This window comes from Balaenoptera borealis (assembly GCF_965194805.1).
Source record: "Balaenoptera borealis genome assembly, chromosome: 13".
In the NCBI taxonomy this organism is placed as follows: Eukaryota; Metazoa; Chordata; class Mammalia; order Artiodactyla; family Balaenopteridae; genus Balaenoptera; species Balaenoptera borealis.
In genome coordinates, this window is record NC_138870.1 from 52,544,102 (window position 1) to 52,567,906 (window position 23,805).

At 44.7% G+C, this 23,805-nt stretch overlaps 1 protein-coding gene and 1 long non-coding RNA gene across 4 annotated transcripts in view; both read right to left on the minus strand.

The window, feature by feature from the left end:
- Window positions 1-23,805, minus strand: part of LOC309609612 — a 526,119-nt gene that overhangs the window by 105,389 nt on the left and 396,925 nt on the right. The gene's annotated exons all lie outside the window — the stretch shown is intronic.
- The window catches only part of PPM1H (protein phosphatase, Mg2+/Mn2+ dependent 1H), a 275,787-nt gene that overhangs the window by 58,003 nt on the left and 193,979 nt on the right, over window positions 1-23,805 (minus strand). For 2 of the 3 annotated variants that reach the window (XM_082351253.1, XM_082351251.1), the window contains exon 6: window positions 11,530-11,648. The exons of the other annotated variant lie outside the window; for it this stretch is intronic. In XM_082351253.1, the coding sequence (XP_082207379.1) occupies window positions 11,530-11,648 (119 nt within the window). The remainder of the gene's footprint in view (window positions 1-11,529; window positions 11,649-23,805) is intronic. 3 annotated transcript variants of the gene reach the window in all.

Consider the following 23,805-nt stretch of genomic DNA (forward strand, 5'->3'; position numbering starts at 1 on the left):
CTTAACTATGGTCCTCTGCCCATCCTTGAAGAGCTGTGAATCTGTGTAAATACCATAAAATGGCATGATATGCAACAAGAATGCTTAATTACTAATCTCATCCCCAGAGTATATCATAAAAATTTTTAGGGTCTACCCCTCTCCAGGTTTTAACAGAAGTAAGTCGCATGCAAGTTTAAACATACCACCTTCTCAGACTGCTTCTTCCCTTGACAATACGGTGGATGTTCAAGGTCACTGCAGAATTAGGTTTAACCTGAGGTCTGGCTCTCAAGTCGTTCTGTTGATTATAAATTGAGAGACCTTAAATCTTCACACTTAGATGCCCAGTTTTTCACGAAGGGATCCAAGGCCACCCAGAAGGATTAGGCAAATTTGGGGAGGGAGTACCATTTACTCAGGATGAACAGGAATGAGAAACCAGCAAGTTACATACCCCGGGAGCATGGTCTCCTGACCTAGCCCACGTATCTATACCATGCCTGAGGCCTGAACTAGCCAGGTCACGGCCACAAGTATCAATAAAGAAAAAGAAAGGCTCAATTCAACTCCGACCAACTGTTGGCACCTAAGGGCTTCATCACTCCTTATCCTGCCCTGCAGGTCCCATCCACAGCCCCCTCCTGAACACGGTCTTTGGTCCATGCAGGTAGACAAAGAGGTTCCCAAGCACCAGCAGGATAAGCAGGGGGCTGGAGTCACAACCCTGCTAAGGAGCCCAGTGTGCCCAGCGCTCGTTAATCAATCATTTCTGCAAGCTGTTGCTCGTCCTAACCATGGTAAGAATGACTGGGGCTGCCCAAGGTCAATGTTTACGGATATACAAGAATCACCTGGGAGGGAGGCTAAAAAAAAAAAAAACCCCAGAGTCCAGGACCTCAGGGATTCTGGAATGTTTTTAATAATCACCCCAGGTGAAAAAGCTTCCTTGTGGGTCAACATTCCTCTGCCAGTTTGGGTATGGGTTTGTCCTACACTTGATTGTAAGCACCATGGGGTCAGGGACTATTTTTATCCTCTTTGTTTCTCCAAAGCCCAGCACAACACCCAGTTCACTGAATGAGTAAGTAATAGTTAAACTAATCACCCCACAGAGATAGATAAAGCCCAGGACTCTGTCCTTTAGGCCACAGAGCGCTTGATTTGACTGGGGAGGCGGACACAGCTGATTTAATCCTGGTGGAATCTGAACCTAGAGCTGGCAGAGTCTCATTGCCTTTGCCAGAGTAACAAGGTGAAGGATAAAAAGGGGAGGTGTTACCAGCATTTCTAGTTCTTACAGAAAGACGCGTTCTTAGCTCTTCAGCGAGGGACAGACATAAGACCTTGCCTTGCTCTGAATAAGTCTTGGATTGACTTGTCTGAAGGTCAGAGGAACATGAAGGTAGAATGAGATCTTTCAGGGTGTGGAGGGGTGGTTCTCCAACTCTCCTATGTGGATTCCTGGGGTAAGCCCAGAACCCAGGGGTTTAAACCTGCACCCCAGCTGACTCTGATGAAGAGGCCCTCAAGCCATGGGACCTTTATGGGATTGTCAGCTTGAAACCAGAAACACTGATTTCCTACTCTGAAACCTGGTGGGCAGAGAAGGGGTGGCAGGGAAAAGAAAAACTTTATCTATCTCTGGTGAGAGTGAAATTTTGTAACTTGAGGAGTGTAGGTTGGACATAGGAAAATGTTTCCTTGGCAGGCTTGTAAAGTACCTGGAAATTTGTTGGTGTGTTATAGCACTCACTTCTCTGGAATTTCCTTAAAAACAGGATCTTATAAATAGGCTGAGGATTGGACCATATGTCCTTCTAAATATACTGTCAGCCCTATATTTCTGTCCTGCTGTGTGTCATTTTCATACTTCATAGAGGTGTAGAGCTCTCAAGGGTGGGAAAATAAAATTATGTTAGTTATTGCCATCCTCAGCATGGCATTCAAAGTTTCCCTCACTTATGTTAGGCTATCATCAGGAATACTATCTAGCTGATACGTACCAATAAGTGAGTACGGAAGTCGAAAACACTGACAAACTCCTGTACTGGCTAGCAAATAATGACTGTCCCAAGTCCCCAGCTGCCCCCATCTGCTGCTCTGGATTCTCCCCTAATATCCCCATGATGTGGTAAATAAAGAATTAATGCGGACTTCCCTGGTGGCTCAGTGGTTGGGAATCCGCCTGCCAATGCAGGGGACGCGGGTTCGAGACCTGATCCGGGAGGATCCCACATGCCACGGAGCAGATAGGCCCGTGCGCCACAACTACTGAGCCCGTGTGCTGCAACTACTGAAGCCCGTGCACCTAGAGCCCGTGCTCCGCAACAAGAGAAGCCACCACAATGAGAAGCCCACGCACTGCAACGGAGAGTGGCCCCCGCTTGCTGCAGCTGGAGGGCCCTCGTGTAGCAATGAAGGGAGGGAGGGAGGAAGAAAGAATTAATGCCTGGCACAGCAGGGGGGCTTCCAGGACCCGAATGTAGCCTATTCCTCCATGTTGACCATCAAAATATTTTGAATATTACCTTCAGCTTCCACATTCCCAGAACACACAACTTATCTTCATGCCCCTGGGCTTCCACTTGTGCTATATACTCTGCTCAGAATGTCCTTCCCTCCTGCCCTCAACCCTCTTGAAACTCCTCTCCTATTTCAGACCTTTGGTTCAAACACGACCTTCTCCACTGAGTCTTCCCCAGTCCCAATCTCCCCTCCTCAAAACCACTACTCCCTCTTCCACAGCCACAGGGCCTTTTTTCTTCAAACCCCCTTTTTATAAGCCCTGTATTCTGTCTTGCTTTGGTTATTCATGCACAAATTTCAACAGATCTACCTCCCTCACTCCTGAGATTTTAAGAACAGATTTATATGGAAAATAGAATCATTTGATCAATTTCCAGAAAGCTGACCAGCCCCTGGGCCAGCTGACCATCTCTATGACGTGAGCACTGCCTTATCTGACAAGATCCTGCCTTCGTGGGGACACGCTTTGGCCACGGAGGGTCTTGGAAACCCGGCTCCTGGGCTGTGCCTCAGGAGGGCTGCAGCAGTGCCTCAAAAGGTCCAGCGCAGAGGCAGATGGGAAGTCTGTGGATGGATTAAAAAAAAACCCAAACAAACAAACAAAAACCCCCCACAAGCAAATAACACAAAAAACACCCTACCCAGCAGCCCCCAGTGACAGAGGGGTTTCCGACTGTACTGAGGGGGGTGGTCTCTTATAGATAAGAAGTGGGCACAGCAGCTGCTGGACAGACCTGCCCAGCGGAAGTGGCCAGCCCTCCCTGATCTTCAGTCTCTTGCTTCTCTAAACTGCCTTCCTTTTTCTTTTAGGTTTTTAGCCTCTCATTACAATTGAGAAACAAGCATCTCAACACATATTATTAGGCCGTAAACCTCCCGAGGCAAGGGTCACATCTTGCTGGCCCTTCCAGCCTCCATAACGTCTAATGATTATATTATCAGACACACACAGCACTTACTCCATGCCATGCTCCGGTCAATGCAATCAACCAGACTAACTCATGCCATTTGATTATTACGCTCAGCCATTAGCCCCATTTACACACGGGGAAACTGAGGCAGAGAGAGGCAACACGATGTGTCCCAGCCACACCTGGGGACTGTTCCCACCAGGCGGTCTAGCTCCATATCCCTTGTTCTTAACCAGGAGGCAATGTCTAATATGCCTCAGATGTACAGTAAAGGCATGTCAAATATAAAAACAAGTGGGTCCTGGGGTTCCTTGGCTAAAAGGACACTGGCTATTTTAACAGGGATTTGGGCAAGCACTTGACACCCTAAAACTTCCCCAGATGACTGGAAGAGCTAAGTTGCTCCCACCCACGTACTAGACAACCTCAAACAACGATCACTGGGGAGAAGCAGCAGAGACCCCGCTTCTCGGAGGTATAGGAAGGGGCACAGATAAGTGTGTGACTGTTCACAGGGTCTGAGGGGGAAGGAAAAGCTTGGAAGTAGTTTGGCCACTTTAGGAACAACACATTTACACTTTATCATTAAAGCAGAGAGAGGCGCAGGAGTGTGTAAAGGGAGAGTGGACGACCAATAGGGAGCTAGCTGGCTGGGCATCTCTTTTCTTTCTCCTCTCTGTGGCCTGACAACGCCTGTCTGGGTTTCCAACCATTTGCAAAGATCTCTCAGCCTCTCCAGGCCTCATGGGCAGGGCGGCAGGAAGGAGGGCGGGGAGCAATTAGTCATTTATCACTGTCGGGGAGATGTGCTACACGCAGCAGGGCCGGCTTTCCTCCCTGCTGCTCCTGCGACCAGAGCCACAAATCTTGAAAAGATGCAGAACATGCACCTCGCAAATAACCATTCATCATCTCTGCTCTGGGAGCCCGGGAGCGGCCCCTCCTGACGTGAGGCTGACCGGCTCTGCCTTCAGTCCGGGCCCCAGAGGAGCTGGGAACACGGGGACTTCTCAGGCACCTCATTCCTGTTCTGGCCAATCCCCATCTACTACAATCTACTGAGGTTTGGGGTTAAAATTCTCTGAAATGCCATCCAAGCCCCTCTTCTCTCCACAAAGTCAGATTTCCAGATCGCTTTCAGTAATCAGACTGCAGCCAAGGTAGCCCATAATCATTAAATTTGAAAATACAAGTTGCTGGGAGGAAATTAATCCCAGGTTTAACTCGGGAATGGCCTGCTTTCTCGTGAAGTAATTATAAAATTAAAATGTGCTATTTCTCTGGTGAGTATAAAACGCCTCCTCGGTGAGGTCTGTGGCCCAACAGTAACGTCAGGATTTACACCAAGGAGGGACCGGAAAAATCCTTCCGTGCCTCAACGATGGGCGTCAGGGCCATCTGCAGGTAAATTTCCAAAGACTGGGTTAAAGGTGATTAAAATCAAGAGGAGGAAGAGGTTTGAATTTTCCAATTACTCCTTAAAACTCAAAAGTCAAGCTGCTAGATAATGCAGGCTTTCCTAGTAAGACTAATAATGCTGAGCTAATTAGACCCATAGGCATGGCCAACATACAAAGTCAGCCCAAAGGAGGGACACTGTCCCTTTAAAATCTGCCTGGGGATCAGTGGAAAAGCTAACGAGGAGTGTCAGTTGGGGCTGCTTTATTAGGTGGTCCTCTAGAGGATAAAGCCTGGGGTTTCTGTAACAGGGCTTCTGTGCTTGATTCAATAAATCAATTTATATTAAATGCGGGTATAGCTCTGGAGCTGGCTTCATAAAGCATTCTGTGGCATTTCTCAATCTGCTTATCCCCTTCCCTGTCAGCCTGCCTGAACGCACTGTCAGAGGGCATTGAAAAGAGCAATAAAAAATAAGACAGAAGGCGTATCTACGTTATTTGTGAAACTCGACCCAGCAGCTCCAGACTCATGCTGGGAGGCTGCTCCCAGTGAGTTTCTCTCCAGGAGATGTTTGGATGGTTGGTAAGAAGCCCAATGCTGTGAGACTGCAGCGCTCAACCCCGAGCTGGGCTCCAGGCTGCAGACTGGGAATAAAGGTCACCCTGAACAGAAAGGAAAGGGTTGCAAGGGAAGTTGCGTTTTACTCCGATCCTCAGGGTCTGAAATACTCTTCAAGAAGTGAAAGGAAAAGCAAGATGAATACAAGCGCCCGACAGCTGGCGCAGTCCAGGAGGTGGCGGGGAACGGCTAGAGGAGAGAGGTGTGCTACTGACCAGGGCAGATGGAACGGGTCTTCCTTCAGGCCGGCCAGCAGGCTCGCCAGTGAGCGACCGCTGCAGACCGTCATCCCTAAACACAGTGACTTACGCCCCTGAAGATCTCAAAAGGAGAGGAAAGCCCATCCCCCACTTTTGGACTCTGTAGCGGGGCCAGAAGCCACAAAATGTGGCCACACCGTTCTGTTCTCCCCATCCAGGCTCAGCTTTTTTTTTTTTTTTGAACTCTTTGCTGTTGGGTTGTTCAGTTACAGACAGCTCCTGGCACTGTTCCTCACCCCAGTTAGACCCGCATCCTTACTTTATCTAGACTGCAGTGCCATCAGGTAGGACTTTTTGTGATGATGGAAATCTGTATCTGCAATGGCCACTTCAGTAGTCACGAGCCACATGTGGCTCCTGAGCAACTGAGATGTGGCTGGTGTGACTTGGGAAACAAATTTTTACTTTTATTTAATTTTAACTAATTTATATTTAAATGGCCACAAGTGTCTAGTGGCCACTCGGCTGGAGTGGACACAGAATAGAAAAGCTTTCCTTTGCCTTCATAAACGTAGTGAATGCTAAGAGGAGAAAATGGTGGTGGACCCCACTCTGTTCCCAGGGGAAAAGCCTCTGATTCGCTCTTAGTTTCAAGGGAAAGACAAGAGGCAACAATTACCCTGATGTGTCATCAAGTTAGAATCATAAAGAGTTAAGGGCTGCAAGAGATAAAAATGAAAGGTTACCATCACTGGAATTTTCCTAATGGAATCTGTCTTTTCCAGAAGCTCTGAAAAGCAGAGCAAAGCCCTTCCACCACCAGACATGGAGGTTGGCAGTGAAGGGCAAAGAAAGTATTTTATCAAACGAGAGACTTAGGCCCAGGATTGGCCCGAGGCCCCAGAACCTTGGCAGAGCAAGGAGCAGTATCCAAGGAGCTTATCTCCCAAGGCAGCACTCTCCTTCCTAAGTAAGCCATGCGATCTCAAGTTACTGGTCCAGCCTGCCCCTGAAACAAGACCATTATGAATGTTTAAAAGGCTCTGCTTAAAGAAAGAATTCTGGTGTACTTTACTCTTAACCAGAACCATCTGGAAGCAATCTTGCATTCACACGATGGACTTCTCGTCGTCTTTGGCCCTCGCTCTCAACAAATCCCATCAGCCCAGGAACAGCTGCTGGAGAGTCTGGCCTGACGCCAGGGGTGAAGCTACAGCGCCCTCCCTTGTCCTGCCGGGGCCCCGGCTTGCTCATCACCCCACGCGGCTGGACACAGAGCACGAAGAACACAGATCCTACACAAGAAAGCGCAATCACCAGCGGTCACAGGAGCAGGGACTTGGTGCCACAAAGCCAGCTGTGAGAAACTGTTGTTTCAGCCCGGGAACACAGACGCCTGCCAGCAAATTACGGCCTGAGACGGCTCAGAGGGCCGTGGGTCTGGACACTCTGCTCACAACGCCAGCTAGTGTGCGTCGTGCAACAGCAGCTCCACACAAAGGGCCAGGGAGGAAGGGCAGCGGCTCGCGCCGAGTCCAAGGCCAGAGTTCTGGCGCCAGGACCAACGACACCAGGCACAGAAGGCGAGAGCTGGGACGCGTCAGGGACCGACTCAGCACTGGGGGCGCTGTTAGAAAACGCCATCGTAAATCAAGCCACTGTGTAAACGACCTGAGCAGGCTGGGAAAGGGAGGCGGAGGAGCCAGGTGCGAGACGGATTTCATTAGGAAGGTCCTGGTGGCCGCAACCTTTTGTCCTCTGTGCAACCTGGGCCTGCCAAGCTGCTCCACGGTCTCCGAGAAAGCGTGAGGGTGGGAGAGAAAGGATCCCCGTCAGGAGGCCACAGACTCATCCTTAATTACAAGACGAGGCTTCCCAGAGCCGACGCCCTCCCCCCGCCCCCACCCCGCCACTGCCTCCCGGCTGCAGGCACACCGCAGAAAGCTGGCAGGGTGCTCCTCTAATGAGAGCGATCGATTTTCCTAAGTAAAGGAGATTCGGTTCTTTGGGGATCTTCCCCATCATCACCACGTGGCCCCAGTCCACGCACAGACCTTAGTGACGAGTGGGAAGCATCACCGTTTCATTTGGCCAATGGTCCGTCAGGTCAGACCGGGAACTAGAAAAGTTACTACCTCAGCAGCTCCTGAAATGCGTCATTCCACCCTCTTGTCCTCTAAAGGACTGTCAAGGAGACACTGATCCTGGTAGAGGGAGGTCCCCTGCTTAAATGTCCATCGCAGCTCAGAACCGAATAATTATGTCTGATCTTACCCTGAAGAAAAGTTGATGCATTGTATCAGAAAGAGCCCGGGGTTAAAAGTCAGAAACCTGGGTTATTCTGACATTTTTGCACTAGTGGAAGCTGAGTAAACCACTTAATCCCCTCTGAGCCTCAATCTGCTCAACTGCAAAATGGAACGAGGAGGAGGAATCATTGGGCATTTGGCAGTTCAGCACTGTAGTGAACGGTGTATACCCTGAAGTGAGGCTGCCTGCGGTCACAGACTGGCTTCTCCTCTTACTAGTTGTGTGACCTTGAGCAACTCGGCCCCTGTGCCTCAGTTTCCTCATCTGTAAAATGTACCTAGTTCATAGGATTGTTCAACATGAAGAGTCACGTAAAGGCCTCATCACAAGGCCTGGCCCTTAGCTCTCCCACTCACTGTCAGCTAGCCCCCCATGATTAGTGGGGGAACAAGCAGGCAGATAAAAATTTCCACAACTAGGTCTTTGCTACAAGGGTTCAACAGTTGGAAATAGGTGAACCCCTATTTGTTAGAAAGGTTTCAGAGACGCAAGTTCACAGGCCAAGGCTAATTCGGGAGGCAAGAAACATAAAGGAGGGACGAGGTGAGGACTCATCTGTCTCCTTGAGCATGACGCATTGCCAATACTCACCAGTCCACCTTCAACCAATCCCAACAGCTTGGTAGTAACTTGAGGCTTTTGTGGGAAAAGGGATCCTGCTGAACCTCATCTCTCTTTCCATTGAATTAATTTGCCAGCCCTTCTCTCTCTATAGACAACTCAGAAAAGGTAGGAAATTGGGAGCCCATGTTTCTTCAGTCCTAAAAAATAACTGCTAGATTTGAGGTTTTCTGTGAGAGGTTATAAACATTTTTTAAAAGAACTCATTAAAGTTGGGGGTGGGGGGTGTGTGTGGGTGGAGTTTACATAGGCAGTGGTCTAAACTGGTTTTAAACTTCCCAACTTCTTCCAACAAAGATGTAAAGAGCTCTCCTTTTCCTTAAGCATCATTTTCAAATCGTTAAGTCACAACAGATAGGAAATATACAAAGACGTGCATCAATCTCTGCTCGTAGCCAAAGCTGTGAGCCAACAGCCATGCAGGGAACTTTGCTGAAACAAACGAGCAAATCATGTCTGACTGAAGCCATTCTCAGTCTTGGCTCCTCAGTTAATTCGGTACCTTCTGTGGAGTTCCGTACAATTAGAGAGAGCCCATTTATGGGCTATTTACTTGCTTAAGACCCCGCTGATGTGTGTTTGTGTGCACGTACCTGAGATAGAGAGCAAAGAAGAGAGTGACTGTGTGTGTATAACGGTTGGATGTAATCGAATCCCTGAACTTATCTGCATTTTAAAAAACTATAAAAAGGGGTAATCTTTAGCCATTTGTTTACCAAGTTGGTTTTGACGGCTGAGATCTCATTTGCCTTTTTGGCATAGAAAAAGCATACAAACAGCCTCGCCTCGAGCTCAGCATGGCTCGTGTACAGGCTCCTTATTCCTACCCTTCCCACTGACCACCTCCACGTCGGCCTGCCCCCCATCGACGTCTGTGGATCGCACTCTTCTTCCTTCATCCAATAAACAAACACGGCCCATCGGCTACATGTCGGGCAAAGGACGAGGCACTGGGCTGCCCCACAGGGGGCTTACAGGCTAGTATAATTCGAGTCATTGATGCCTTACCTCTTATATTTATCCCTTGGCCTAAGTCATCTAGTTTCTTGTTCATTTCCTCGCCTTCTCTGTTTTCTGCTTCCATCCCTCTATTTGGCTCTAGAGATCTCACATACATATTGCTACGACAGTTTTTCTTCTGGGTACCTGGATCTGCTTTCTCTCCTGGTCAGTCTCCTTCAAACTCCTCTTACAGCAAGCTTCCTACAACACCGCTTTCACCATTTCATTCTCCGCCAAAACACACAAGTGTAACCTGCAGCCTCCCACAGTAAATCCTAATGTCTCTGCCTGGCTTCCCAGCTTCTGTTACGTTCCCTCGGTACCGACTCAGCCTAATTTCCCACAGCCGCTCCCCCCGCACCCCCCCCCCCAATTTTGGCCATTTCCTGAGCTGTCTCTTAGATCTGCTCTATTAGTTTATGTGTTTACAACCACGTGGGTTCCTACCCTGGGATGCCTTTCCTTCCATCTTTCCAAATTCTACAAAAACCAGACCAAACTCTGCCACGGTTTTCTGAATTACACAATCCCTCACCTTAAACTTTTCTGTAAGGAGTGCTGATTTTGCTGACTGAATAAAAATGAATTTGCAAGAAAACCCAGTCTGGGGCAACAAAACTCCAGAACTCAGAGCTGCAAATATGGTGAACCCTTTCCGATAAATCCATCACGTTTTAGAGCAGGGGTAAATATTTCAGGCTCTGCTGCAACCGCTCAACTGCCCTGTTGTTGTATGAAGGTAGTCACAGATCAAACATAAACAAACGAGCGTGGCTGTACTTTTAAAACTTATTTACGGAAAGGGGTGGGGGGTGGAATTTGGCTCTCAGGCCATAACTTGCTGACCCTTTTCTAGAAGAAGAGAGGATACTGGTGAGGACCTTCTCTTTGGATGGCAAAGGACAACCGGACGTGCCTTAGATCAGCCTCTGATCCTCCCGAGTGGCTTGACTGTCTCTTTAAGACAGTACGTACCCTAGGAGTAGATTCCCAGCCTAGAAGTCATCACCATGGGAATTTGGGCTGTGACCATCTGTTATAGCTATTCCGGTCAAAGAAGAAGAGATAGTGGAATTTACTTTATGTCACCTGTGTTGGGGACGTGGTGAGGAAAGAAGCCACTGCTTCCTTCTGCTGACCTCCAGCCTGGCAGGAGGCTCCCTGGTCAGGATCGCAGGGCCTAGAGCAAATCTTCTCCTACACTTCTTTGTGCCAGGCACTGCTCTCTCATTTCATCCTTACACCAACCCTATGAAATTTACTTTATCATCACATCTATTTTTCAGTTGGAAGAAGCCGATGAGGTCTTAGTCAGTGTTAGCTACTGACACATACAAACGGTTTTGGTGCCTTCTATCGGTGCGTTTGGGGAACAAGATGCCCCTTGCCAAGAGTTCTTATTTCGATATGAATGTGATGAAATCGTGAGGACAGCTCATTACCTCTGACCCTTACAACCACCCTTCAAAGAGTATTCTTTTCACTTTATTCATGGGAAATGGCACTCACAGGGGTTAAGTAGTTTATCCAACTTTGCCTATTCAGAAAGGTCAGAGTTATGATTCAAATCTAAACTGGTCAGGCCAAATAGAGCTCTGGTTCATTCCTTTGAGCCCCGCTACCTCTTTAGTAACCCTAACCTAAAAACCCGAGTTTAATGTGTTTTTAAAAGCCCCCCAATGCTTGCTCTGTGTGAAGTGAGGAATTACATCAGCTTCGTGGGTCTAGTGTCCCCAAGGAGGGCCTCAGAGAGCAGAAAAGCAAACCAACACCCAGATGGGAGAACTGGCGCCCAGGCGAAAAGCAGCAGAAGTGGGCGTAGCCCCTTTTCCTTCCCCACAAACCCAGGTCTCTGGCTGCACATCCTGATCCGAAGTGCGGAAGTGGCTTTTTACGGTGGTGGCGCTTCCTTCACACACGCTGCAGCAGTGCCAAGGCAGAGGGAGGCGTATTCTTACCAGCCTGTCATATTAAAGTCCCTGTAGAGCATCTTCTTCCCAAGTTCCTTTCTCTGTACTCTCCTTGGAAACTCCAAATGTGTGAACTCATTTCCCAGCAAGTGAGGCTGCATGAATGCCTAATAGCAAAAAGAAAAGAAAAGAAAAAAAAAAAAAAAAAACAAACCCACACATATTTAGAGGAAAAAATAAGACCCAAGGATGTTTTGCAAATTGAGACAGCCCACATTTCAGAAACAAGAATACTGTTCTCAAATTTTAAGGGAGATAAATAGACTGAAGACTCTAAATACAAATAGAATATCAACAAATAAAAATCATGAATCTAATTTATAAAGGAATGTGACTTTTTCATTGGAGATGATAAAACTAATGGTAATCAAAGACGTGTATCCCTCAAGCAAGGAAAAGGTTCACTTTTTAATTCAAATTCAAGGTGGTTTCACTTGGGCTGAATGGCACGGTGAGGAGGTAGGAAAGCTCCCCCTGACTCTCTCCTCCTTGGCTTTCTCTGCTCGCCTCCTATTTGTACGCCTAGTTACTGGGCCTGGCCTCTGAAAGCTGCATGTGGGTCTCCAGGTCAACACAATGGCCTGAGAGAGCGGGTTGGGACTGGATGCACCAGACAGGAACTTTCTGTTGGACTCCCTCCATTTTGCTCTGCAGTAATTTGATCATGTAATTGGAAGACTGTTCCAGAACAGATGGCTTCTTCCCCTCCCCCCAATCTCTGTTCACACTACAAAAGTCTTGAGCAAACAGCCACTTAGGGAATTGCTTTGAAACAACAAACAGTCTCATTGTCACACTCAAAATTCAAATCCAGTTAGCCAAGAGATGAAATGCTCAGGTATGGACTTCCCTGCTCAGAGGCCACACGCTGTAAGCAGACCTGCCCCGGAGCCGCCCCGTACCAAGCCGTATACCTGCTTATTAGCGGTGTACGGGAATGGATCTTGTCTCTCTCTCTTTCTGGCAGGGAAAAGAGTGGGTGGAGCAAATCACGGCCTGGCACTGTAGGAAAGCCAGGGCTCCCTGCCGCAGGACAGATGGCCATATCCTCGGTCTCCTGGAAAAAGGCATCTCCCACAGCCTCTTTCCCCCAGGACCTGACACTGGCAGATCTCCCACTGATTCTCATGGTGGTCTGGAGGTCTCAGCTGGATGATAGTCACCAGAAGCTAAGCGCATCAAGAGTCAAAGGAAGCAAGCTGAACTGTCCCCAGGCTGGTCAGATTGGACCAGCTAAAAGAACTCTGAGCCAGTGATGCTGAGCAGCCTTTGGGGACAGGATGGGACAGAACTGAGAATGAGAAGAGGGGCGGTCCTGTCTGCTGTAACCAACAGGCTCCAGGTCGGAGGGGAATTCTGGATCATCTTCGAGGGGCCCTGAAACCTCTGCTGGGGACGAGGCTTGGGCTGCCTATGGGTATCAAGGACACTTAAACACTGGGTTTTACAAAGAAGTTCCTTGCGGGGAGGTAGGGAGGAAGGAAGGGAAATAATACTCATAGCGCAGGTCAATGGGGTAGACTTTGGATGAAACGAATTTGGGTTTGAATCCAAGCTCTGCGTTTATAAGCTGTGTGATTTTAGTGGGTGATTTAACTGCTTGGGCCTCAGTCTCTTTACCTGTACATTGAGATTAACTGCAGATTTATCTCATACTGTTTTAATAATGAAATGAAATGACATCTACAGTGCACTTATGATTGTCTCTGCTCGTAAAAAGAAAATAATTTAGCCCTCTGGTAATTATGGAGCCCTATTGCATCCTGAGTACTACAGTAAGTATTTCTTGAGCTCTCATTGCACACCCCCACCAACCTTATGGGCGGGACTGGCTACCTAATCAGTGGGGCCCAGTGCACAAGGAAAATATGGAACCTCTATTCAAAATTAAAAATTTCAAGAAGGTGACAGCAGAGCATTAAACCAAGTGCAGGGCCCTGGGCAACTGCACAAGTCACGCCCACAAAGCCAGATGTACTTACAGAGTAGATACCATTTTATTCCTCTCCTTTATTTTGGTCCACCCATGAAAACTAAGGACCAGAGGCATTAACAATCAATGAACAGCAGCATTTTTATGTACCCTCTATCATCTCTCAGAACTTTGGGACTGAATTAGCATGGCGTTTTTGTCTACCCCCTGCCCTCCAAGCTGGAGTGACACTGATTTAGGGGTTACCATGTGTCAGGCACTTGATACACCTTATGTTATTACCTCAACAATCCTGCAAAGCACATGTCATAGACTCAATTTACAAAGGAGGAAACTAAGGTCCAGAGAGGTTAAGACACCTAGCCCAAGGCTATCAGCCAGGAATGGGTGGTTCTAGAGCTTAAGCTTAATATCAAACCCATAACCCCCATCCTAACCCTTATGTTGGCCCTTTAACCTACACACATTTACAAAAAACAGTAAGTGGGCAACAACAGGCCTGTGATCCATGCCAAGTATGAACCACAAATAGGCACCCATGATGATCCAGTTAACAAAAAATTACAGATCTGCACACAACTTGGCCATGAGGATGTTCCTCAAGTAGCAAGAAGAAATCATTTAATAATACGAGTGATTAAACTAGCATAAATCCATACAGAAGAATTCTGTGCAATCACATACAAAGGTGTTATACAGGATATGTAATTACACAGAAAGAGCTGATTTGTGAAAAACAGCATATCAAACAATGTGTCTGTGAGTGTGCAAGTGTATGAGCTTATATGAATCGTGTCATATATATGTACAGATCTATATAGGACATACATGTATACATAAATGAGTATGCATGTGTATAAACATAGGTACACAATACACATATACATTCCATAACACATAGGTTAGGATGCAAAGGCCATTCCTAAGTACATTTTGTACCCTCATGCCCTTTCTGCTGGAATACATTTGCCTGGACTGTTGTACCGGGAGAAGTCTGCAGGGTAGCTGGGAACTCCCCAGCAGCTTGCTGTCTGCAGAGGCCACCTCGCCTCTCCTTCTGGGGATGGGCAGCCTCAACGGGGCCTTGAACCGTGTGTCACCTGTGACATCCGTTGCCCCTTCACAGGCAGAGCCTTTCAGGGTCTCAACAAAACTCCTGCTTCTCTCCTTATAACAACAGGCTACCGTATTTCATCAGTTCTAAGATGCCCTTTATTAGATGCACCATTATTTTGTTACCTCTAAGGAAGGGCAAAAAAAGCTGCCAATTAAACGATGCACGGTGCTTTCTTTACCACTTCAAATTTTTAATTTATTATTTTTGAAAGAACTCCTTTAGACGTAGACAAAATTCTACTATCTATCACTAGTGTGCATATTTAGGAAGGAATATATAAGTGAAGTGCATCAGTTAACATTGTTCCAAAACGTTTTCACATTTAGAATCCAATGGCACTCATTGCTTTCCAACTCTGAATCATCCCGTGTTCGTGATTTTCCACACAAGAGCGGGCTGTGTTTCAGGGGTGCATTGGTCATGCGGCATTCCTTAAACAACCCACAGAAGAACTACAAGACAGAAGCCAGCTTTGCAAGCATCCAGAGCCCCCTTGCTTCTGACTCCCACCTCGGGAATGTGGCTGAGCAAGTCCGGTCACTCCTCCCCAAGCCCCTCTGCATGACTAGTTGCATCCAAAAAGTGCTTCACTTTTGTCTGCACGTTTTCCTTCAAGCTGCTGGATGCGAGTCCTGAAGTTTTGGTGCTGCTCTTTTGATGTTTGCTCATGCCTAGGAGATGACAGCCATGTCATGCCTGCCACCTGGCTGACAGAAACAATAAACCGTAAAATATCCCAACTTCCAGTATGTCAAAAGGTAAGAGGAAAAAGGGTGCCCTAGCTCTGAGGAATTACTGTGATATTCATCCCCCACTGATACGGATGTCACACCCTTGGATTTCTCTCTCTTTGTGGTTATTTTTCTTCCTCTGGCTAGTTGCCACAGCACATTTCACATGTTACATGACACATTTTCCATTACAATCATGCCGACCACAGAATGCATGTGTATTCCATGTGTACCTAGGACATATCCTGCCGTGACATGTATTTACAGTGCTTCAAAATCACCACCTGCGGTAAAGTAGCAGGATACAAAACTAACGCACAGAAATCTTTTGCATTCCTATACACTAATGATGAAAAATCTGAAAGTGAAATTAAGAAAACACTCTCATTTACCATTGCAACTAAAAGAATAAAATATCTAGGAATAAACCTACCTAAGGAGACAAAAGACCTGTATGCAGAAAATTACAGGACACTGATGAAAGAAATTAAAGATGATACAAACAGATGGAGAGATATACCACATTCTTGGATTGGAAGAATCAACACTGTGAAAATGACTATACTACCCAAAGCAACCTACAGATTCAATGCAATCCCTATCAAACTACCACTGGCATTTTTCACAGAACTAGAACAAAATATTTCACAATTTGTATGGAAACACAAAAGACCCCGAATAGCCAAAGCAATCTTGAGAAAGAAAAACGGAGCTGGAGGAATCAGGCTCCCTGACTTCAGACTATACTACAAAGCTACAGTAATCAACACAGTATGGTACTGGCACAAAAACAGAAATATAGATCAGTGGAACAGGATAGAAAGCCCAGAGATAAACCCACACAAATATGGTCACCTTATCTTTGATAAAGGAGGCAAGAATATACAGTGGAGAAAAGACAGCCTCTTCAATAAGTGGTGCTGGGAAAACTGGACAGCTACATGTAAAAGAATGAAATTAGAACACTCCCTAACACCATACACAAAAATAAACTCAAAATGGGTTAAAGACCTAAATGTAAGGCCAGACACTATCAAACTCTTAGAGGAAAACATAGGCAGAACACTCTCTGACATAAATCACAGCAAGATTCTTTTTGACCCACCTCCTAGAGAAATGGAAATAAAAACAAAAATAAACAAAAGGGACTTAATTAAACTTAAAAGCTTTTGCACAGCAAAGGAAACCATAAACAAGACGAAAAGACAACCCTCAGAATGGGAGAAAATATTTGCAAATGAAGCAACTGACAAAGGATTACTCTCCAAAATTTACAAGCAGCTCATGCAGCTCAATATCAAAAAACCAAACAACCCAATCCAAAAATGGGCAGAAGACCTACATAGACATTTCTCCAAAGAAGATATACAGATTGCCAACAAACACATGAAAGAATGCTCAACATCATTAATCATTAGAGAAATGCAAATCAAAACTACAATGAGATATCATCTCACACCGGTCAGAATACCCATCATCAAAAAATCTACAAACAATAAATGCTGGAGAGGGTGTGGAGAAAAGGGAACCCTCTTGCACTGTTGGTGGGAATGTAAATTGATACAGCCACTATGGAGAACAGTATGGAGGTTCCTTAAAAAACTAAAAATAGAACTACCATACGACTCAGCAATCCCACTACTGGGCATATACCCTGAGAAAACCATAATTCAAAGAGAGTCATGTACCACAATGTTCACTGCAGCTCTATTTGCAATAGCCAGGACATGGAAGCAACCTAAGTGTCCATCAACAGATGAATGGATAAAGAAGATGTGGCACATATTATACAATGGAATATTACTCAGCCATAAAAAGAAACGAAATTGAGTTATTTGTAGTGAGGTGGATGGACCTAGAGTCTGTCATACAGAATGAAGTAAGTCAGAAAGAGAAAAACAAATACTGTATGCTAACACATATATATGGAATCTAAAAACCAAAAAAAAAAAAATGGTCATGAAGAACCTAGGGGCAAGACAGGACTAAAGATGCAGACCTACTAGAGAATGGACTTAAGGATATGGGGAGGGGGAAGGGTAAGCTGGCACAAAGTGAGAGAGTGGCATGGATATATATACACTACCAAATGTAAAATAGATAGCTAGTGGGAAGCAGCCACATAGCACAGGGAGATCAGCTCGGTGGTCTGTGACCACCTAGAGGGGTGGGATGGGGAGGGTGGGAGGAGGGAGACGCAAGAGGGAAGAGGTATGGGGATATATGTATATGTATAATTGATTCACTTTGTTATAAAGCAGAAATTAACACACCATTGTAAAGCAATTATACTCCAATAAAGATGTTAAAAAACAAAATCACCATCTGCATCCTAGTTGTAGGCTTCCTTCTTACCAACATTTTCAATACTCACTCCTGTTGTATTTGTCAGACCTGATGGAGTTACTGATGTTAAAAAACAACAGCAACAACAACAAAAAAACTCAAGAACTAAGTACAAGTAGAACAAATAGGTGGCTGATGAACAAAAAAGGAGATGCTAAAATATAATGGGACACATACCTGTTGGTTTTCTGAGGAAAACACACACTTATTAGTGTATCTTTTTGTGTAATACTCATGAAAGTTTGCATAGACAGTCTATCTTAGCTCAGGCTGTCATATCAAAATACCACAGAAGGAGGGATTTAAAACAACAAAAAAATATTTCTCATAGCCTGGAGTCTGGGAAGTCTAAGATCAAGATGCCAGCAGATTCACTGCCTGGTGAGGGCTCTCTTCCCGGCTTGCAGACTGCTGCCTTCTTGCTGCATCTCACAAGGCCTTTCCTCTGTGCTCTCGTGGAGCAAGAAATCGAGCTTTCTGGTATCTCTTCTTACCAGGAAACTAATCCTATCAAATCAGGGCCCACTCTTATGACCTCATTTAACCTTAATTACTTCTGTAAAGGCCCTATCTCCAAATTCAGTACATTGGAGTTAGGGCTTCAACATATGAATGTGAGGGGAGGGATACATACATTCAGTCCATTACATGGTGTTATATGTATACCTGTTTATATATGTATATACACTCAAAGTCATCAAAATATTATACAGTATTGTCTGATGGTTTTCTTTTTAACTTATCTATATTCATGAATATTTCTACCATTGAACATGGATTACTTTCATTTTAAAAATACTCTAAAATTTGTTATTTTTTCAGAACCCAGTTATTAAACTGTGTCTTAAAAAATTGTTGAAAGGAGCTTAACTGCCCCTTCTTACTCCAATAGTTTGAGGGAATGCTAAAATCACTGGAAAGGGCCACCCCAGGCAGAGGCTTGGCTCCAACGCAGGGGATGCTGAAGCGTACTGCTTCCCAACGGGCCAGCAGAGATATTTTGTTCTCAGAAGCAGAGTGGCCCAGCAACTTGTGGACTCAAAAATTTCTTAGGATCTGCCCAGCATTCAAATAACGTGGACTGGTGAGCGTTTCTTCACTAGTGCTGGCCTGCCCTGCTGGAAGCATTGCTCAAGTCAGCATTTTGGAATCTTGAGCCTCGAAAGTGATTTTACTTACAATACAGTGTAAGCAACACACACAAATTTTAGAGTCTGCAAAACGTGGGAGCTGGAATTTGTTAGGTTCCTTTCAGCAATAAAATCCAATGATTTTCTGACCCCAAACTTGTAGGATTCATGGACAATTCTGGCATATTTTACTCCACTGCTCATACCTGGGCAGCTCATAAACATGTGTACATGACGACTGCCCCTTTCCAAGGCACATCTCCTAGGGATGCTGGCCTATTAAAAATGTGGACCTTAATGGGATCAATATCCAAAATGGGAGCAAGCACACATTTAAGGTCCCATGTCCACCTGCAAAATGAAAATTCTGGACACTCTCCTTATTTATCTGCTATGCTTGGATATATTTTAGCTTTTTCTCTTTGATGATGCTATTTGGATATATGTATGTTAGAAACATCTGCATGATGACACAAGTAATACCAGCTACACTTAAATATGTTCATTATTTTTAAAACCTCAGCTACGCTTTAGTGCCTAGCATAGCACTGATCACAGTAAAGGCTCTAAATAAGTATTTGCTGGAAGAATGAATACAGAACATTCTGACCTGCTTTACACAGTCACCTTTTAGTGATCATTGAAACTTTACAAAATAATACAACATAGCTTTCAATCTTTAGAAAAAGATAAAACTTAGGTCCATGGCACATGAAAACAATCTTGGACACACATTACATATTTTGGATTTAGTTAACTTTTTATAATTTCATAGATACCTTCCTGTAAAACAACAAGCATGTGGGTGCAGTCATACCATTGAAAACCCCATGATATTTTACAATCCTAAGAACATCTAAATTATATTATGTCTCTTCTCTACCGAATAAGCCTGCCAACCAGAAACCTAGAAATGTGTTTTATACTAAAATCCAATTTAAAGTGTGCTGGCCTGCCACATGTTAAAAAAACAAAAACAAAAAAAAAAAAACTGGACCTCTTTTTGTACCTCCATTTTTATCCTAAATTTTGAGGCCTTCCTTCAAGGAAGCATAACTGAATGCTCCTAACTGAAGGGAGAGGGGTGGAGGTACACCTGGAGTTCAGGTGTGCACCACCAATGGTACCTGGGAGGAAAGGCTTGGTAACCACTGCCCACGCAAAACCAAAGGCAGGTGGTCAAGAGTCTTTTAAGGACTCTGGAGAGTACAGGTTTGCTAAAAAAAAAAAAAAAAGAGGGTAGCACATATCCTTGACACTTAAGTGTCTGGGCAGCTAATAAGAAGACATTTCCAGACATGGTTACATCTGGCCAGGAACAAGAAGAGGCATCTTCTCTAGGGAAAGGATGCTGGAGTAACCTGCTGTGTCAAGAAATGCCAGGACACCAGAGATGGGGCGGGAGGATTGAGCATCTTCTTCTGGCTGCTCTCCTCTCTAGTCCTGGGCAGAAACCAGCTTCAAGGGAAGGGGATGGAGGTGAGCACAGCACTGTGAAGAAACACAACTGTCCCATCCCAGTGAGAGTCTCTGAGTCACAGAGGGACTGAGCCATACTAGGAGGGGACAAGCCTGAGGAAGAGAGGCCTTCTGGGACCTTCCAGGAAGCCTCTCAGTAGAGCAGAGTGCGTCCCCGAACCCAGGTCTGTCTCGCTCCAGAGAACATGGACGTGAGCCCCACCATCCTGGGCTAGGGGAGAGCTTTGAGCATCTTGGGGATGCAAGGCGGGGAGAAAACAGGGAGTAGAAGCAGGCACCCAGATCCCAGGGAGGGATATGTATGTACTGGGTTTGGGAGCAGGCTGAGAACCAGGCTTCCTGCGGACACTGAGATGCTGGCTTCCCAAGGTTACTCAAAACTGCCTGCTGGGGGGCTTCCCTGGTGGCGCAGTGGTTGGGAATCTGCCTGCCAATGCAGGGGACACGGGTTCGAGCCCTGGTCTGGGAGGATCCCACATGCCGCGGAGCAACTGGGCCCGTGAGCCACAGCTACTGAGCCTGTGCTCTAGAGCCTGTGCTCCACAACAAGAGAGGCCGCGATAGTGAGAGGCCCGCGCACCGCGATGAAGAGTGGCCCCCGCTCGCTGCAGCTGGAGAAAGCCCTCATGCAGAAGCGAAGACCCAACACAGCCAAAAATAAATAAATAAATAAATTAATTAATTAATTAATTAAAAAAAAAAGCCAAGGCCTTAAGAAGTATTAAAAAACAAACTTAAAAAAAAAAATTGCCTGCTGGGGAACACAAAATGCTTCCTCCTTCGAATGAATTTTCCTTCTGCTGCTTTGTGGTCAGCTTGCCAATGAGTAGTGCCAGCCAATAAGGGGATTATCCCAGGTTTTGGGGTATCCAGCCAATGGAACTCACACAACTAACACATGAGCTCCTGCAGGTGTAGGTACCAGGGGTTAGGGATTCAAAATATAAAAAAGAGACCCCTCTGCTTAGAGCTCACGCATTGGCAGGGGAGAATGAGGAAGGCAGAATGGGTGGAAATGGAGCTATATTCAGGGGTAAGGAACAAAGAGTGGGATCACCTGGTGGGGTCAGAGCGAATCTGAAAAGGATCTTCTTTTCATTATTTTTAAAAATTTTAAAAATTTTTTAATTGAAGTATAGTTGATTTACAGTGTTTCAGGTGTACAGCAAAGTGATTCAGTTTTTTTTTTGATGTCTAATCTTATTTGTTATGCTTACAAGTTTTATATGTATATATCTTTTTCAGATTCTTTTCCATTATAGGTTATTACAAGATATTGAATATAGTTCCCTGTGCTGTACAGTAGGACCTTGTTGTTTATCTATTTTATATATAGTAGTGTATATATGTTAATCTCAAATTCCTGATTTATCCCTCTCCCCCACTTCCCCTTTGGTAACCATAAGTTTGTTTTCTATGTCTGTGAATCTATTTCTGTTTTGTAAATAAGTTTATTTGTGTCTTTTTTTAGATTCCACATATAAGTGATATCACATGGTATTTGTCTTTCTCTTTCTGACTTACTTCACTTAGTATGATAATCTCTAGGTCCATCCATGTTGCTGCAAATGGCATTATTTCATTCTTTCTTATGGCTGGGTGATATTCCATTGTATATATGTACCACGTCTTCTTAATCCATTCATTTGTCATTGGGCACTTAGGTTGCTTCCATGTCTTGGCTACTGAAATAGTGCTGGTATGAACTCTGGGTGCATGTATCTTTTTTTGAATTAGAGTTTTCATCTTTTCCGGATATATGTCCAGGAGTGGGATTGCTGGGTCATATGGTAATTCTATTTTTAGTTTTTTAAGGAACCTCCATACTGTTCTCCATAGTGGCTGTATCAATTTACATTCCCACCAACAGTGCAAGAGGGTTCCCTTTTCTCCACACCCTCTCCAGCATTTATTATTTGAACAGTTTATTTATCCATTCTACTCTCCATGGCATTTGGATAGTTTCCAGCTTGGGCTCTTACAAACAGTGCTGCTATGCACATTCTTGTCTTTTGGTGTAAACAGTGGTACACACTTTGTTAGGTATATACCTAGGAGTGAAACTGCTGGGTCAAATCCTTTTTCGAAGTAGTTGTTCCAATTTCCACTCCCATCAGCAGAATATGGAAAGTTAAAAATACTCATGCATGAAATGAGAAGTCACATTCCAGAAGAGGAATGTAAAGTCATCTACCCAGAAAAATTTTATATGAATTAATTTTTTAAATGTTTAGAACTCTCAGTATGTGAAAGCAAGTTATCAAAATGAGGATTTTCAGTGTTCAATATACATCCTTTAAAAAACTGAATAATCTCTCCTCTTTCTTGCCCTTAGGGGGGGGAAAAAAACCTTGTCAGGTTATATGAGAGGAGGATTGGAAGCCTTACACTTCAAGATGATTTATCCTGATAGAAAGTCTAAGGTCACAAATGAAATGAAATTAATAAAGTCGGCCAAGCCACTGGTGATCACTGACGGTCATACAAAGAGTCAAAGGAGATGGCTCTTCCAAAGCCAAGGCTGGCTGCCTGATGTATAGTGCAGGAGGAGAATATTCTGGTTTGGGTTAAAAAAAAAAAAAGAAGAAGAAGAAGAAGGAAAAATGTGAAATGACCAAGACCTAAACACATATGGGTTGGAGTCTTTCATAAAAAATTCTCTCTGTCTTAATTGTCCTTAAAATCTCAAAGTAGCAAAAACCAAGCTTGTGTATATAAGCTATTACAGAATTGGATATTAAATAAAATTCTGTCTGGTTTATGTGGATCTCAAGGAAGGTTCACATTTAAATTTCGACATGGGATTGCACTCATCAGCCACAGAGAAGTAGCATGCCCCCAAAACAACTTTAAAATTGTAAAATTGAGATCTTATGATAAAGGAGTCACATGGAAACTGGAATACAAATAGAGATATTAAACAAAATTGCCTAGATTTGTCAACTCTACAACAGTTTAATGTATAGAATAAGGGGTAAAAAGTGTTCATTTACATAAAACATATAAGGTTTCCATATTCATATGCCTAATGCTTTTTCTTCCCCAGTAAAAATCTGGGGAAAGGCATTCATTTGTAGAGTGAACAACGCAGGTCAGCAAAAAAGATATGCATGCCTGCATATCTCCAATCTCTTTGCATAAGCAAATGCAATTGAGAAATTTTATAAAAGGCCACAGTAGTCCCAATGACAGGATGGCCATGAAAAAGTTCATATATAGTTATATTTGAAAACTAAGAAATTTTATTTTGCCTCTGATCTAGGCCCTATTGTAAGCACTACAAATATTAACTCATTAACCCTCATTCCAATCCTGTGAGGGTCCTGCAATTACCCTAATTCACAGATAAAGCAACTAAAAGCACAGAAAGCATTTTACAGTTAAGTTTTTGCCCTAATAAACTTCAGTGAATCCTATCTACCTCTCTCAAAGCATATTTAACTTTAATATATTTAAAGGATGTATGACATTATCTTGCTTCCTTACACTAAGATCAATTCTCAAGGGACCCTATGGGCGGATGGCTCC